The sequence below is a fragment of the Dasypus novemcinctus genome, chromosome 21 (assembly GCF_030445035.2).
Source record: "Dasypus novemcinctus isolate mDasNov1 chromosome 21, mDasNov1.1.hap2, whole genome shotgun sequence".
In the NCBI taxonomy this organism is placed as follows: domain Eukaryota; kingdom Metazoa; phylum Chordata; class Mammalia; order Cingulata; family Dasypodidae; genus Dasypus; species Dasypus novemcinctus.
In genome coordinates, this window is record NC_080693.1 from 72,516,996 (window position 1) to 72,532,936 (window position 15,941).

Consider the following 15,941-nt stretch of genomic DNA (forward strand, 5'->3'; position numbering starts at 1 on the left):
CATCCACTCACAGACACCCCCCCCCCCATTCCCTCACACACTCCCATTCCCTCACACAGCCCCCTCGGGGTCTTACTTGGGTACTCTCCTGGATTTCAGCCGTGGCAGCTGCTGGCCCCCATCCCCCAGGGGCTGCACCTTCCCGTGGGGCACAGGGGGGCACTTGGGGGAGAGCCTGGCAAAGAGGGGCGAGCTCAGACAGCCGCGTCTCAGGAACCTGCCGAAGGCCAGAGCCGCGCGGGCCTTGGCAGGGGCCCTGGGCCGGGCGAGGGGCAGGGGGCACCCCAGGCTCAGCTCCGAGTCGACGGCGGCTCCGCAGGGCGCCCCTGGCGGCGAGCCCGAGGGGCCCTCCAAGGCCGCCCTGCTGGGCGACGGGCAGACGGCGCTGCTGGGCCGCCGGATGAAGCGGCCGGGCGAGGGGAAGGGCCTCCGCGGGGAGCGGCAGGACGAGGGGAAGGGGCTGGACGGCGACGGCGGCACGCAGGTCCCGGTGTACACGGTCAGGTGCGGGCTGGGGGCGGCGTGCTGGCCCCGCTGTGAGGAAGGAAAGCAGAGAGCGCGGTGGTGAGCGGTGGGGCCCCGGCGACCCCGGCGACAGCGCCGCCCCCTTCCTGCGCTCGGGGCACACGCCTTCTACGGCTGCCTCTGGGGAGCTGAAAAAGGCACCCAAAGCCCTCCAAGCCCTGGCCGTGGTCCCCAGCCCTGGGCAGGGCCCCGGGGCATAAACGGATCTTCTAGGCCCAGAGTGTAGCCAAACTGAAATTCCCAATCAGCCCCTCATCAACCGTGCCCACGTGATCCATGCGCAGCACGCAGTACCCATCACGCCTCTCCAGCCTTGGTCCCCCAGCGTAAGGACTGGAGTCCACCTAACGCTTTTCACGGAGCACGGAGTGGGGCAGAAGAAGCCCCAGCTCATGCCTTGGTGCTCCGCAGACATGCGACCCCCACCTTGACCTGACCCCCCACCTCCGGAACCACTGGTGCCAGCACCTTCCATGGCCTCTCCCGGGGCAGAGCAGGGTGGCCAGGGAGAAAGGCTGAGCCCGGAAGCTGGGAGAGCTGGGAAAAAGGAAATGAGGACTGCAGGGCAAGGAGGGGACCCCCATGGAAAAGGGCAAGGTATGTAAACACCCCCCATCCCGGGCCATCGTGCCCCAGCACGCAGCAGAAGTGGTGAATCTGGAATGCTTTCAGCTGCCGGAGCCGGGGACAGCTTTGTCCTCGCTGAGAGGAGAAAGCGAGGCGTTCACAGGGAGGCCCTCTGCTGTCCACCTCTTGCCCCTTTGCAGAACACACAGGTCCACCACCCTGTGTTTGCCACATCCCCTCCTGGAAGCCTGCTGCGGTCACATGCCACATCAAAGGCCAGCGTGGACAGAGCGGGAGGCCTGCTCTGATCCCGGGTGGGGAAGGGGGCAGGTGGTGGTGCTCTGGGACCACTGGATCAACGCTGCCTCCAAGAGAGAATTGGAAAGTGTTCAGTGAAGAACAACGTCTTTGAAACTGCCATCGCCATCCCACATCCCGCTCAGAGTGACCTGCGTGCCCCTGGATGCAGGCACTGCCAGCCCAGAGCACAAGCAGGAAGTTGGCTTCTGCAGGGCATGGCCTGATTGTGGGTCACCCGAGGGTGCTGGCCCCAACCTGGAGTGGGAAGGGCAGATGCACCTAAAACTGCTTTTGGAGGAAGAGAAAGACAGGGAGGCTGCAGAGGGCTGGGCCTGGGGTATCTGCAGCAGCCCCCAGCAGCATCCTGAACTTCAAGCAAGATCCTGTTCTGCAGCAGCACCTCAGAGCCACTGCTCAGAAGCTCACAGGCAGGAAAGCCAGAGCTAAGGCCACGGCCTGGACCACTGGGTTACTACTGTGGTAACTCTCATTATTGTTAACCCCAGTGAGAACTTAGCAAATGTCATGCCCTGGATGAGCACGTTACCTGGATTATTCCTCTATTCCTCAGAGCCACTTGGTGAGGCAGCTAACTATTATTATCCCCATTTTCGAGAGGGGTTCTAATGCTTCAAGAGGCCAAGTGACTCCCCAACTGACTGTGGCTGGGGATGATGGGCAGGTTTGGAACTGGGCTCGCCAACTCATAACTGCTAGCTGGATTTCTCAGTGTGGCCTGCAGATCACCCACATCAGAACCATGGGGTGCTCCTTACCAATGCAGATTCCAGCTCCACCCCAGACCTGCTGAAGGAGATTGATGGGCTGAGACTCAAGGAAAGCATTTTCTAACCAATGCCCAATGTCATTACTACCTGCAGTAAGTTTGAGCCATTCTGCCCTATGCTTTTAGCCACTTCCTCTTCTATAGGGAAGTGCTGTGGGTTGAATTGTGTCCCCCCAAAAGATATGTTGAAGTCCTAACCCCCAGTACCTCAGAATGTGGTCTTATTTGGAAATGGGGTTGTTACAGATGGAATTAGGCAAGTTCAAATGAGATTCTGCTGGAGTAGGCTGGACCCTAATCCTATGTGGCTGAAGAGGAGAAGCAGCACAGAGCTGACGGGAGAAAGGCACGTGCCAACTGAGGCAGAGAATGCTGAGGACTCCCCAGAAGCTCCCACTGCAAGCCAGGAGAGAGGCCCGAGACAGACCCTGCCCCACAGACTCTGGGGGGAGTGGGGCTCTGCCAACACTTTGAGTTCAGACTTCTGGCTTCAGAACCGTGTGCCAATGAATTTTTGTTGTTTGAAGTCGTCCAGTTTGTGATATTGGTTACTGTCAAGTGAATAAGTATGACACTAGAATTTAGTAAGCATCTCGGAGGTGCTAGACCCCCTGAGAATCCTCACAACCACCCCAGATGAGAGAAGATGGAACCGAGGCCAAGAGGGCTCATTACCCTTCCCAGTTCTCAAGACTAGTGAGTGACTGGGGTAGGCAGAACTCTATGGCGACCCCCAGGACTCCTTGCCCCTTCCCCTGAGTGTGGGCCTGAACTGTGACTGCAATGGGATAGTTACTCCCTCAATCGGGCTATGCAATAAGGCGGAGCTGACTTTGAAAGCCTGACCTCATAAGCCCTTTAAATCTGGGTCTAGAAAACAGCGAGAGAAGTTCAGAGAAATTTGAAGCAAGAGAGGGATTTGGCAATGGAGAGATCCTTTATTGCTGGCTTTGAAGATGAGGGGAGCCACATGGCAAAGAATGTGGACAACTTCTAGGAGCTGAGACCAGCCCCCAGCTAATGGCCAGCAAGGAAACAGGACCCTCAGTCCTACAACCACAAGGAACTTAATCCCACCAACAAGGTGAATGAACTTGGAAGTGGATTCTTCTCAAGAGCCTCCAGATAAGAACATAGACAGCCAGGCCAATGCCTTGAGCATGAGACCTTGAGCAAAGAACCCAGCCAAGTCACACCGGACAGCTGCGAAAAATCTGTTGTGCAGCAACGGACAACTAATACAGTGACTGAACAGGAACCCTAGCCCAGGTCTGTACAACCGAAAACCTCTGCTTCTTCTACTGACCCACATTGCCATTCCACTGTGTTTGTGGTTGGGACAGGACTTGGGGTCCAGGAGACTGAATCAGAATATCAAAATTGGGAAATGAGGTTTGTCAAGAGAGGAAGGGCAGGCTTTGATGTTTCCCTACTCCAGCAAATTGGCTAATGAGCCCTCTGGCTCATTAAATTGATTTCCACTTATTCAGAATTTGTGATAAACTTCTCTTATAGTCCCCAATTTGCAGATAATAAAGGCAAAGCTCATGGAAATGATGCAACTTACTCAATATCATACAGCTAGTGACTGGACAAGCTATTCCACATACCACACTCCCAAATTCTGTGCCCTCCTCCACCTTTTTGTCTCTCCTTGTCTCTTCTCCCCACCGACTTCTCCACCAGCATAATCTCTTTTCCAGACTGACATTTGGGGAATGAATGACATGCAAGGAAGGTGGTCACTATACTGCTTCACTTACCTGGACTGAGATGATTCTTTCTTCTGGGCAAACAGCCATTAGCCCAACTGGCCCTGGAGGTTATAACCACTCTCACTGGGGAAGCATGAATCCCCTCCTTGGCCTCTCTCACAGGGGCCTCTCCCTTGCGCTTGGAGACCCAGCCCATTGTGAAGCAGTAAAGCAGTGGCATACAAGACACGTGGCAAAGAAATGCAACACAACAGAGACACAGTGAAGAAAGGCTTGGTTTTTGTGCATGCTGCTTTTTTATTGTGCAAGGGAATCAAAAGAGGGGGAAAGGAGCATGAAATGGAGAAGGTGTATTGGCTTGATAACACAATCACAGCCTTTTTAATAGAAGGCAAAGCAGATGGGCATAGAGATGTGATTCCTTTTCTGTGTCCTCAGAAACCAGCTATGAATTTGGAAAAGACCTTGTGGCCATCTGAAGTCCTACTTCCTGGGAGCAGGAAGGTGAGGAGAGGGCCACATTCAGGTTTGGCATGCAGTGTACACGGTCCCCTCTTCTAGTTATTTCCCACTACTTTTCCCCCACCCCGTCTGAAAGCAAAGTAATAAGGTTGGCCCCATGAGGATAAACCCATGAGTGAACACTTGGTTTCTTCTATCACCAAGACCATTTGACACAGTTCAGAACAAGACCTTCCCAATTAGAAATGACCTGACTTCATTCATGAAATTCAGGACCATGGGACTGATGAGTTACTACCCTGTTGCTGGTTAGCCCTCTCCTAGGAGCTGCACACAAAGGATATGACATCAACTTCCACCCCACACCCCTCAAATATACCCTAACATTCCCTGGAAATCTTGGAGGGCCACACTACAAGATTCTGAGAGGACAGAGAATTAAGATGGTTTGGGGGTAACAATGTTTTAAACACACCCAAGAAATGCCTTAAATAATAACGAGTCACTATATTGGGTAACACTGACAGATAGAAAAAAGCACATGCTACTCTACAACTATGAAGTTAGCAGGGATAATAATGGTGTTGGTGGTGGTAGGGATGATAGTGATAATTGTGATGAAGATGATAATACTGATGGGGAAGGTGATGATGATGATGATCACAGTGGTGGTAATGATGGTGGTGGTAGTGGTGATGATGACGATGATGTTGATAATGATTATAATGGCAGATAGCATTTATTGAGCACTTACCATATGCCAGGCATGGTTCTAACTTCTTTTCTTGTATTTTCTCACTTAACCCTCACAGCAAAATCAATATATTTTTTTTTTCCTAAAAGTTAAGATGGAAAATTCTACAAAGGATATCCTGGTATCTTATAGAGTAATTTTTATTCTAGAGTAGTTACATGGACCACATGGGTAGAGGATTTTATTAAGTTGTATAAATGATGGCATAAAGGACTTAAATTAAAATGGTGCCCAAAGGCATGGCACAATAGAGACTACTACAGAGATTTCTTCATTCAGGGACACTTAAGGACCTACCCGGTGCTGCTGCTGGTCTGAATAAGAGGTGATAGGAAGTGGGTTTCTTAAAGTTCATCATCAAAAGCTGTCAGTGATATCTGGGGGTCAACCCTTCTCTTATTCTTGCATTTCCAGTGACAAAGTTGCTGGGAATTCCAAAGATTTCCCAGAAATGTTGCCTGGAATGTAGATCACTCTGTATCCCACCCTCAAACATACAGAAGGTTCTGGATAAAGAAATGGGACCCTTCTTCCCTCTCACAACTCAACAACTTTCCACTCATTCTACATGGCTCACCAGCACGTCTTCACTGCCTCACAGCAATGTCAAGAATATTTCTCCTGCCATCACCCACTTTCCATGCTCTAAGAAAAAGTCTCAAATTCTACTTTACTATGAAGATTGGCTCCATTCCAACCAAGCACTTTTAGGTTCCCTTCTTGCCACCTCAAAATCTCTCTGAGTTGCAACATCAGAGAATGAACTCTTTTGCCCCCTTCCACCTTGTTCTTGGTATGACCCCCTCCAAATTCCTCCAATCCTTCCCTATCAAGTCTGTCTTTTCTCACCTCCTTATCTCCTCAGGATCATCCTCTCATTCAGCAAACATATCTGTGTTGCTTTGTCCTTTAAAAATGCTTCCTCTGGATCCTCCATCTTCTATTACGCCTTCATCCCAGAACTTCCTAAAATGGTCATTTGCACTCACTGCCTCCCCTCTTTGAGGCCAACATATTCTCCCCTATCCTCATGAAATCTGGCTTCTATCCTCACTATTCCATGGAAATCACCCACTCAAATGTTTCCCATGATTTTCTAATTGCTCAATCCAATGGCCACTCCTTCATCCTCAACGTACTCAACTCTTCAGACTCTGACACTTAAGTAGTCAGGACAGAATGGGCTATACTGCAATAACTCCAATCTCTCAGGGACTTCATATAATAAAGGTCCATTCTTTGTTCACATAAAGTCCAACATAGGCCAGGTGGCCTCCTGTGTCTCCTGGCTGTGCTATGTGAAAGACAATGATGTGGACTTCAAGGTCTCCATGGCACTGAGAAGAGAGATGGAGGTGGAATACCAGCTCTTAGCCTCAGTACAGTCCATTGGCCAGAACGAGTCACATGACCCTAACCTAACTGCACAAGAGGCTGGGAAATGGAAGGGTGCACTTGGAATATTTAGTGAGCACTAACTGTCTCTGCCACAACACTGTTGACCTCTTGCTCATGCCAACCCTTTACCTCCTCAGTGATTCATTCTAACTACTCTCTCTCCCCATACGCAGTTCTCTTTCTTCTCTTGCACATTTAAAAAGTGTCCTTCCTCAAATTCTCTCTTAGCCTTCTCGCCCTGTCCCCTCTCTCTCCCTTGAGGTCTCATCCACTCTCGAAGCATCAACACTGACTTCCATGTGGGTGAATCCATCTAAAGTAACTCCTCTTCCATAATTCAGAATCCTTCTAACCTGCTTTATTTGCAAAGCACTTATTATCTATTTCTGTAATCCCTCCTTTAGAAGATGAAATTAGAACTCCATGAAAGGGGATCTTTTGTCTGTTTTATGCAGTTCTTCATCATCCATGCCTAGAACAGAAATGGTTTAGAAATCTCTCTTTCCAAAATCACACTGTCAGTTTCCTGTAGGGGATGAGAGTGGGTGGAAGGATGTAGGTCACGAAGAACTTGAATGCTTTGTTTCACCTCACAACAGAATTCTAAAACCAATCTGTTTCACTTTTGCTTGGTAGTTGCTAGAAAGCTTAGAACAAAATTTAATGTTAAAAAAAAAAATTTAACTTTCAGTTTCAACACCCCATTTATCCTAGTATATTGTATATAGCACTACTTTTTAAAACTGTTTCTTTTTCATCTATTTGGAGGTTCCATCATATAGTATTTTAATATTATATGCTACTTCAAATCCTTTATGGAAGTAGAGAGACTATAAATAATAATCACAACTGCATGCCTTCCACCTGGCAACCTCTATTCCATCTTTAAGGTCCAGTGTGCCCAGTGCCTCCCAACTGGTTGACCGCTCCTCAACACTCTCCTTCCACATTGTTTGTACCTCTAGGGGAGCACTGATAACCACTAGAATATATGTTTGCCTTGTTTCTAGGCTGGAGCTCCTTGAGGGTCCTTGCAACCTAGCAATGTCTGGCACATAAAAAGATCTCAGCAAATGTTTATTACATGAATGGTGTATACGTTTTCAACTCGATGCTCAAAACCTTCCTCGTGCAATCCCCACCACTACCACAAAATACAGTCCTCTTTCTATATTCCATATTTTTCACCACTACCACAAAGCACAGTCTTCTTTCTATATTCCATACTTTTCTTACCTTAACCTCAGGGTCCTCTTCAAGGCCACCTCCCACAGCACCCTATTGGTGGTCAGGTCCTATCCATTCTGCCTCTAGCATCTCTCCTTTTCTCTCTGCACCCACTCTTCTAATTCAGACCCTCCTCTTCATAGAGACCAGAGACCCAGTCTTCATGGCTAGACTCCTCACCTTTCAGTCTGCTGAAGCCCATCAAAGATTGCAAGTACCAACCACATGTGCACACTGCATCTGACCCTCAGGGCTCACAGCCTTCCTTTTTTAGGAGTCTTACAGTCCAGTGGGAAAAAAAGACACAAAGGATGATTGTTTTAATAGACAGAGGCATGAGCAGGGTGCAAGGAAAGCCAGAGAAGGTATGTCTAAACCAATCGGGGACGAGGTGGGAAAAAGTACTTAAGGAATATGATGCTGGCAGGACCCACTTCCCAAGGCTCAACTGTGGTTTCAAGTCCAAGGTCCTTTTCACCTCCTGTAGCCTACAGAAAATAGTCCATGTTCCATGTATGGCCTTCCATGATGCAATTCCAACCCACCCTTCCTGCTTTGCCTCTCACTCACCCTTTCCATGGGCCCTGTGCTCAGAGCACCAAACACTTGTGCAAGCAGTGCCCTATTCAGGGGCACCAGGCTGAGGGGCACCTGGGCTTGGACTCCTATCAGGTGCCACAGGGCTGGCTGTCTGGAGAGGTACCTTTTCTAGCCCCCACAGGGTTTGTATAGGCTAGCTCCATCAGACATGGCCAGGGCCAGTCCCCAGTCTGTCTGTAGAAACCCTCCTCTCCTTCAAGACCTACCTCGAGCATGCCTCCTCCCCAAAGCTTACTTGAGCCCTTGGCAAAACAGTTCTCCCCATCTCTGCACTCCTCAAGCATGTTGTAAACCTCACAGCCTTGATCACATTCTGCCTCATGCTACAGCCATCCTTGTCATTCCTTTGGGGGCAGCAACAGTCTTGTTCATTTTCACATCCACCATAGCACCCACCACTCATTCTTACACAAAACACGTATTTAAAATACTTCCGTGGTACTTGACTACTGCCCTCCAAGAATGAAGTCACTTATCATCTTCCTCCCTATAGATGTCTAATGTTGACAGGCTCATTTAGACATTCATCCAATAAAAAATGATCCCCTTCTTTGTTGGCGTGCTAGTGTCTCTCATCAGAATGTGGGCCCCTTGTGTGTCTGTTACTGAGTGGGTGTGCCATCAGTGCTTGTGGAATATCTATGATGTGTGTGGCCCAAAGCTAAGAAGCTTTGGAGAGTGGGATGGTGGATGGGTGAGCCAAAGATGAACAAGACAGTCTGTGCCCTGAAGGATTCAGGATGTTTTTGACACCCCCTACCACCTCACCACCATTTTTCCAGGTGTATAATCCTAATTCTTACAAGGTAACTAGAAGGGAGAGCAAATATTCTCTGGCTCTGTGCTTCTCAAACTTACCCACCAAACTAGGCCAAACAGCAGGAGAGCTGAGTAAACATTCTCCCCAAGAGTCTGAGGGCAAAGCCTGAATCCGCCTCAGCCAAGCATGAAATGTCTTTGATGTCTCCAATTTTATCTTAAAAAATTCATGTACATTTTGCATTCTATTTCATAATATATTCATGATTATTTTAATATGAAATTTTAAAAAAATACCTAACTTTCCTCCCATTCCAAATCTTCAAACAAAGTGGATGCCCCAGGCTGGGTACCCCTGGAGTCTACAAAGTCCGTTTTGAGAATGTGGATCTGGTCCCAACACCTCATTTCACAAATGAAGAAACAGAGGGGTTAAGTGACTTGCTGAAGACCACACAACTGGAGGGAGATCCAGGACAAGAGCCCAGGAGGCCTTCTCCAAACTCAAGACTCATTCATTCATTCACTCTCTCATCATGTGATATATGCTTATGGAGAGCCTGCTACGTCTTATGCATTGGGTTCCAAGTGGTAAATGAGATGGATATGACTCCTCTCCTTATGTCACTCAGTTTACAGTGGATCGTTATCTGAAATTTCTGCTTGGGGTACGCTCCCAGAGTTGGGGAATGCCAACCTTGTTCAAAAGAGGGATGAACAAAGCATATCTCTTGGTGTTTTTCCCAGTGTAAACTAGTCTCTAGACTGCAGTAAAAGTGAAGAGAGTAAGCTTCCTTATTTGGGGCTGGAATAATTTAACTAACATGAAACCAATGACCATAAACTTCTTACAATGGCCTTCTAGGTCCTCAATGACCAGGACCCTCCACCTCTCTCTAATCTCATCTTGTTCCTCTTCCTCTTCATCCACCACACTCCATTTAGTTCATTCCAAGCCTTTTCCCATGCAGTCCCCTCTGCCTTGAAAGCTCTCCCTGTCTAGCTCACATTCTTTCTATGATCAGCTCTTTGTCATTCTCTGCTCATCTGTCTTAATCTACACATCCCCATCTCACCTATCACAGCACCTTATCTAGTACCTTATAACTCATTCTACAGGTTTTTATCATGTATATATTTGTGTCATTGATGCAATGATGGCCTCAGTTCTTCACCTCTCCTTGTATCCATGTCCTTTGCTATGAGACTTTGCAATTTCTCTCACTGAAGAACTGGAGTCCATTTCACCCACTCATTGAGTCTAGGCTGGCTTTGTAACTTGCTTTGGCCAATAAAATGAGACTGTGTGCTTTGGCCAAATAAAATGAGACTTTGGCCAATAAAATGAGACTACTACGCCTTAATAAGTCTTATGTGTTTTTTCCACTCACTCCCTTGCAATTATACCATCACCAAGGGATCATGCCCAGGCTAGCCTGTTTCAGGATGAGAGACATGCAAATCAGAGCAGAATCACCCCACTCATGCCAGCCTAGGCCACACTAGATCAACCAGCAGGAGCCAACCTCATGTGAGTGAGGAGTGAGCCTAGCCAAGATCAACAGAGCCACCTAGATGACCTTATAGGAATGAGCAATAAACATTACTGTTGTACGCCACTGGCGTTTCATGATTGATTGTTATACAGCAACAGCTAACTGATACTGTTTATTTACTGTCAGTCTTAGACTATAAGCTCCAAAAGGACAGGGACCTGTTTTACTCACCAATGCCTGGCACACTGGTAGGTGCTTGATAAAAGTGTTGAATAAATGAGTTTTCCTGCTGCTCAAGGCTGGTCTTAAGCTCACCTGCTTGTTCTATCTCTTTGGATTCTTACACAAGTGTTTGGGATAAGCCTAACTTTGAGAATGATCTTCTAGGACACCCAAGGTCAGACTTTTAACTCTCTTCTCCCTCCACCCTGACCCTAGAGTACAGCAGTAGAGGAAGGAAGCACCATTATCTAGAAACCAACCCAGCGAGCCATTATCTTCTCTTCGACCCTGAGACATCTTAAAAATTTCACAGATATCTACCAACCCTCTAAACCATGAAGGAAGACAAGAGCACCTTTGTTTTTAGCCTAACAGGTGCCATTTCACATTGACTGCTCTGGAGTCTGCAGGCCTGAGTCCTTCATTTCTACAAGCTACTTATTCTCCCAGCATGTATAAGGGAATGGAGAGAAAAAAGGGAAGGAGAGAGCTCACCAACTATCAAGAAACTGTACCTAAGAAGAAGCTCAACAAGAGAAATGTCTTAGCAGGTGTAACAGAGGAGTCCAAGGGAAGTACAACTAAAGGATAACTCTATAGCTTGCCCCTTGGCAAGTTCTCAAACGCTGCTTTAGAAGCAGGTTCAAAATTGGAGAGACAGATGAAGAGCTTCATAAATTAATATACCTAAAAGAATTATGCCTCAGGAATGAGGGGAATGCCTTCTTTTTAAATTTTCCAAATCACATGGTGGTACATAAACAAACCTGTTTCCTTTCCTAAGGTAAGGTAGGTTGTCACACAGAAACCCAGTCAGGTGACCTGCCTGTCACCAACTCAACCCTGGAGCTTAGTAAGGTGGAGTGAGAGAACCAGCTCTAGTTGCTCTGGTAGTGGAGGTCAGAGGAATATGGGATGAACCTGACTACATCACTGCCACAGGGAATGGAATACCCTAAGACCCTGAGCTCTTGCTTCTTTCTTTGCTCCTCTCAAGTGCATGCCCCCAACCCCTGGGAAGTGTAGCTCTATTTAGGAGGCAGCTCCCTTTTGAGTTGGCTCCTACGGTCCAGCTTGCTCATGACCTGTGTGATGTCCACAGAGTTGGCTGCTTCTCGAGCTTTGGCTTCTTCCTCCAGCTGCCTCAGGATGACAGGGCTCGGGCTGGAGCGGAGGTGACGCCGCATAAACGGGAGACTCGAGCTGGAAGCAAGGACAGGATTGGCATTGGCAGAAGTCATACTACTTGCCCAAAAATGATGTTGTAACACCTGAGGGGAGGTGGGGCTGAAAGGCCAGAAGCTGGAGCTGTTCTTCTCATTCTCCTGGTGAACTTCACGTGGGGTCCTCAGAAGGCATATCCAACCTTAGTTCTTTTCCTCCTTGGAAAAGGGGAAGCTTTTAGGTTGGGCATAAGGAAGACACTTCTGACAATACAGGTATACCTTCCACAGTGTTCAGAAACCAATGTGTTATCTTAACTTCCTGTGGGCTCTTCAGGAAAGAAGAAGGTAAGGAGGGCTGATACTGGAAGCCTACCATTCCTTCCTCAGGGGAGAGTTGGAGTTTTTGTTTTCAAAAGCCAAGACTTCAGGAAGGAAGGAAAGAGCTAGACCATCTAAGAGTGCTCCGTCCCCAAGGCAGAAAAGAGGGAAGTAGCCTGAAGAGGAGGGAGTGGTCACTGTGCTTGGACCTGCTCCAGCACTGAACCCTTGGAGGTGGCAACGCCTCCTCTGAGAGCCCAACATGGATTCCTGGGACCGGCTCTTTCTACCACAACCTCGGGCACCAGGGCGAGGCTCTAGGTATCCAAGCGATGCCCAAGACTCCGGGTGGCTGGTCACCCACCCATAAGGGCCCCCACAGGCTCAGGAAAAAGCATCTCAGCAACAGGAGTAGACAGGAGACCTAAGGCTCACCCCCAGATTTCCAGACTCCTAAGCCTCCTAGAACTCTTACATCTACCCTAAGGAAGAGGTGGACTCCTCCACCAGTATTAGCTGGTATTGGGTCTCTTGCCAGCCCTGCCAAGGGGGAGGCTTGGAGCTTGATTTAACATTTCCTAAATAATAATAATAATAAGTTTTAAACATTTTCTTTCATCTGAGGGCCATGGAACAATTCACACCCACTGCGGTCCCCACACACATGCCTGCCAAGCTTCACACTTTGCAAATGTACTGGTGCAGGTTTTCTCCCTCCCAGTAGCACTCACAGCTTTACCAGACTGCAAGAGCCTGTGCCAGACTCGGCCGGTGGCCTAACGCCATCCCGGACACTCGGCGTACCCGGCGTGCCACAGGAAAGATCCCAGTTGAATCCTCACGTCTGTCCCAACTTGAAAAATATCTGGAGAGAGAAGTATGAGCCTCCTTCCCGGCAGAATATCTGGAGCGATTAGGGCCCTTTCTTGTGGCTTCAAGGAGAAGCTTTCAAGTCCCCAGGGACACTGAACTCCCTTCGTCACGGGAACCTAGTGGAAAGCCTCACAAAGGTCTCCTTTCTCCTCTTTTCATAACAGGGCCATTATCCTCAAGAATGGAACCAAGTGGAGTTTCTCTTTTTTAAAGCTCCTTTGATAGACTCTGGCCCAACCCCCCCCCCCCCCCCCCCCCCCGTTTTGAATTGACTGAAGATGCTGGAAAAGAGCCCAGTGAGGGCCCAAGCAGGCAAACAGGGGAACATTCACTAACCTTGGGGGTAGGGGACACGCGGCTGGCACCCAGGAAGCCTCTGCCAAAGTTCCATGTCTTTGTTCAAACTGTCACTTGGTTACTCTTTTGAATCCTCAACCCCTGTAGAGGTTTTCCCCCCACCCCCAAAAAGAGTTCAAACTACCCCTCAGAGCGTTATTTCATCCCTTGTCCCAATGCCTCTGGGAGATGAGATGATCCATATCTCCAAAGAGGAGAATGAGACAGAAGTGAACAGACTTGCTAAAAGGCAGTCCCCGGAGGGAGCAACAGGGTTTACTGTTCATTTTCCCTCACAGTCTAGCATCTTCTCTTGAGGTGCAATCTGCTATCTGCTCTAAGGTCATGGGACATTGCAAGGATACACGAATGAAGCTAAATCAATTTCCATGCATTGGTTTGGAAGTGGAGAGGGTGGCAATTGAAAATCCAATAAGAGGCTTCTAATTGTGATGAGCATAATCATCAGGCTGACAATGATAATCAAAAGTCTTTTGCACTGCATTAGGGAAACAAAACTTTCTGGTGGTAATTACAAGGAGTGATTTCAGGGCACTGTGAAGAAAATGAAGCAATCATTCTTTAAGTAATATTTTCAGACCCCAATATTTTCATCAAATATCTCAATAATGGTCATTTGGCTGACAGAGACCCTCACTTCTCTGTCAACTAAACAGCAAGCAGCCAGCAATTAAACAATTCTACTTGCCTTCTCTTGGTGGTTTCCTGAGGCTCAACAGCTTTGGCCAGCATTTCCTTATAGATTGGAGATTTTAAATAGCGCGCATAGGAATCCTAGTAGCAAAAAGAAAAAAACAGTAATTATGAGAAAGAAAGTGTCAAAGCAAACGAATCCGCTTGCATTTTCAAGCCCTCCCTCACAGTAAGATGGCCCGAGAATTTGTCTCCTTATTCAAAAGGCATTTAGGTGGGCGTCTAGAGCCGGGTTCTCAATGCGGTTCCTACTCCAGCAGTGTCTGCTTTGCCAGGGAACTTGTAAGGTGGTCCCCACCCAGATCTACTGAATCAGAACCTCTGGGAGTGGGTCCCAGCAGACCAGGTCCTAGCAAGTCTCCATAGGATTCGGCTGCACTGTCAAACTGGGAAATCTACCCGGTAGGTCTTTGGCGAAGCAAGCATGAGACACGCGGAGACCTGCTTCCAACCTCTCCTGCCCAACACCTCTTCCAAGAACAGTGACAGAAGCATGCATGGATCTCCTAAGCTCCCCGGCATCCCTCTCTGCCTTGTGTTTTGGGTAGAGAGGCTGGAGAGTATGAAATATAGATCAAAGCTCAGACTCCTCTTGTGTGGATGTCTCCTGCAACCCTGAGCAGGTTCAGTGAAGCTGCTTCATGAGTACTTCCCACTTCCAAGCCAGCTGAAAACTCTGGTCATAGCAAACGTGGGACAAGCCCATTGTGACAACCCAGGGATTGAGAATTTCTTTTTTTTTTATTGTTCTAACATCACTACTCTAAATCCTACGTGTTAGCAGAGAAAGTTATTTCAGAAATTTTTAAAAACTAGGATAAGGCTTGGTTCTAGGGATTATCCAGCTCCTGGGTCATGTTGAGTTTATTGTCAAAGGACATGGCCCATGGCAACGTAGAGTCCAATCTAGATATACCATTCTTTTTCCAAGTTCCCCATAACTCTGCTTTCTTCAGGCTAGTAGCTCAACTGCCTCTGCATTTCCCTAAAAAGTTGTATGAAAACTACAATTCAAGGAACCAAAACCAATTTTTAAGTGCAGTAAGGAATGGTATTATTAAAGAAAACTGGTATGAATCCTCTTGCAAGGTAAACACAGGAAATCTGATGAAAAATAGTGAAAAATGGCTAATCTGGCATGGTGAAAATTTTGAATTATTCCATGTTTTAAACATAATACACAATGCAGTGAACCTAACTTAACCATGGACTAGAGTTACTAGGACAATTATAAAAATCTGCCTTCATCAATTTTAACAAATGTAACACACCAATGCAAGGTATTTTATTAATAAGGAGTATATGGGAATCCTGTATTTTATGAATGATGGTTTTGTAAACCCACTTCTCCAATGAAAAAAAATTTTTAAATAAATAAATGTATTTCTTTATATCACAACACACATAAGAGACTTAATAAGACACATCCTTAGTCATTAGGGAAATGCAAACCAAACCCACAATAAGGTACCACTTCACACCCACTAGAGTGGCTATAATGAAACAAACAAACAAAAAAAAACCAAAAAAACAGAAAATAACAAATGTTGGCAAGGATGTAGAGAAATAGAACCCCTGTACATTGCTAGCAGGAATGTAAAATGGTTGAGCCATTGTGAAAAACAGTTTGCTGGTTCCTCAAAAAACTGAACATAGTATTACCAGATGACCCTGTAATTCCACCCCTAGGTACGTACACAAAATAACTGAAAACAGGTATTC

At 47.4% G+C, this 15,941-nt stretch overlaps 1 protein-coding gene across 3 annotated transcripts in view; it reads right to left on the bottom strand.

The window, feature by feature from the left end:
• The window catches only part of RGS9 (regulator of G protein signaling 9), a 70,598-nt gene that overhangs the window by 1,870 nt on the left and 52,787 nt on the right, over nt 1-15,941 (bottom strand). For all 3 annotated transcript variants that reach the window (XM_004459469.5, XM_004459470.5, XM_023589066.3), the window contains 3 exons: nt 14,215-14,300; nt 11,898-12,015; nt 77-534 (listed from right to left, as the gene is read on the bottom strand). In XM_004459469.5, coding sequence (XP_004459526.1) covers nt 77-534; nt 11,898-12,015; nt 14,215-14,300 — 662 coding nt within the window. The remainder of the gene's footprint in view (nt 1-76; nt 535-11,897; nt 12,016-14,214; nt 14,301-15,941) is intronic.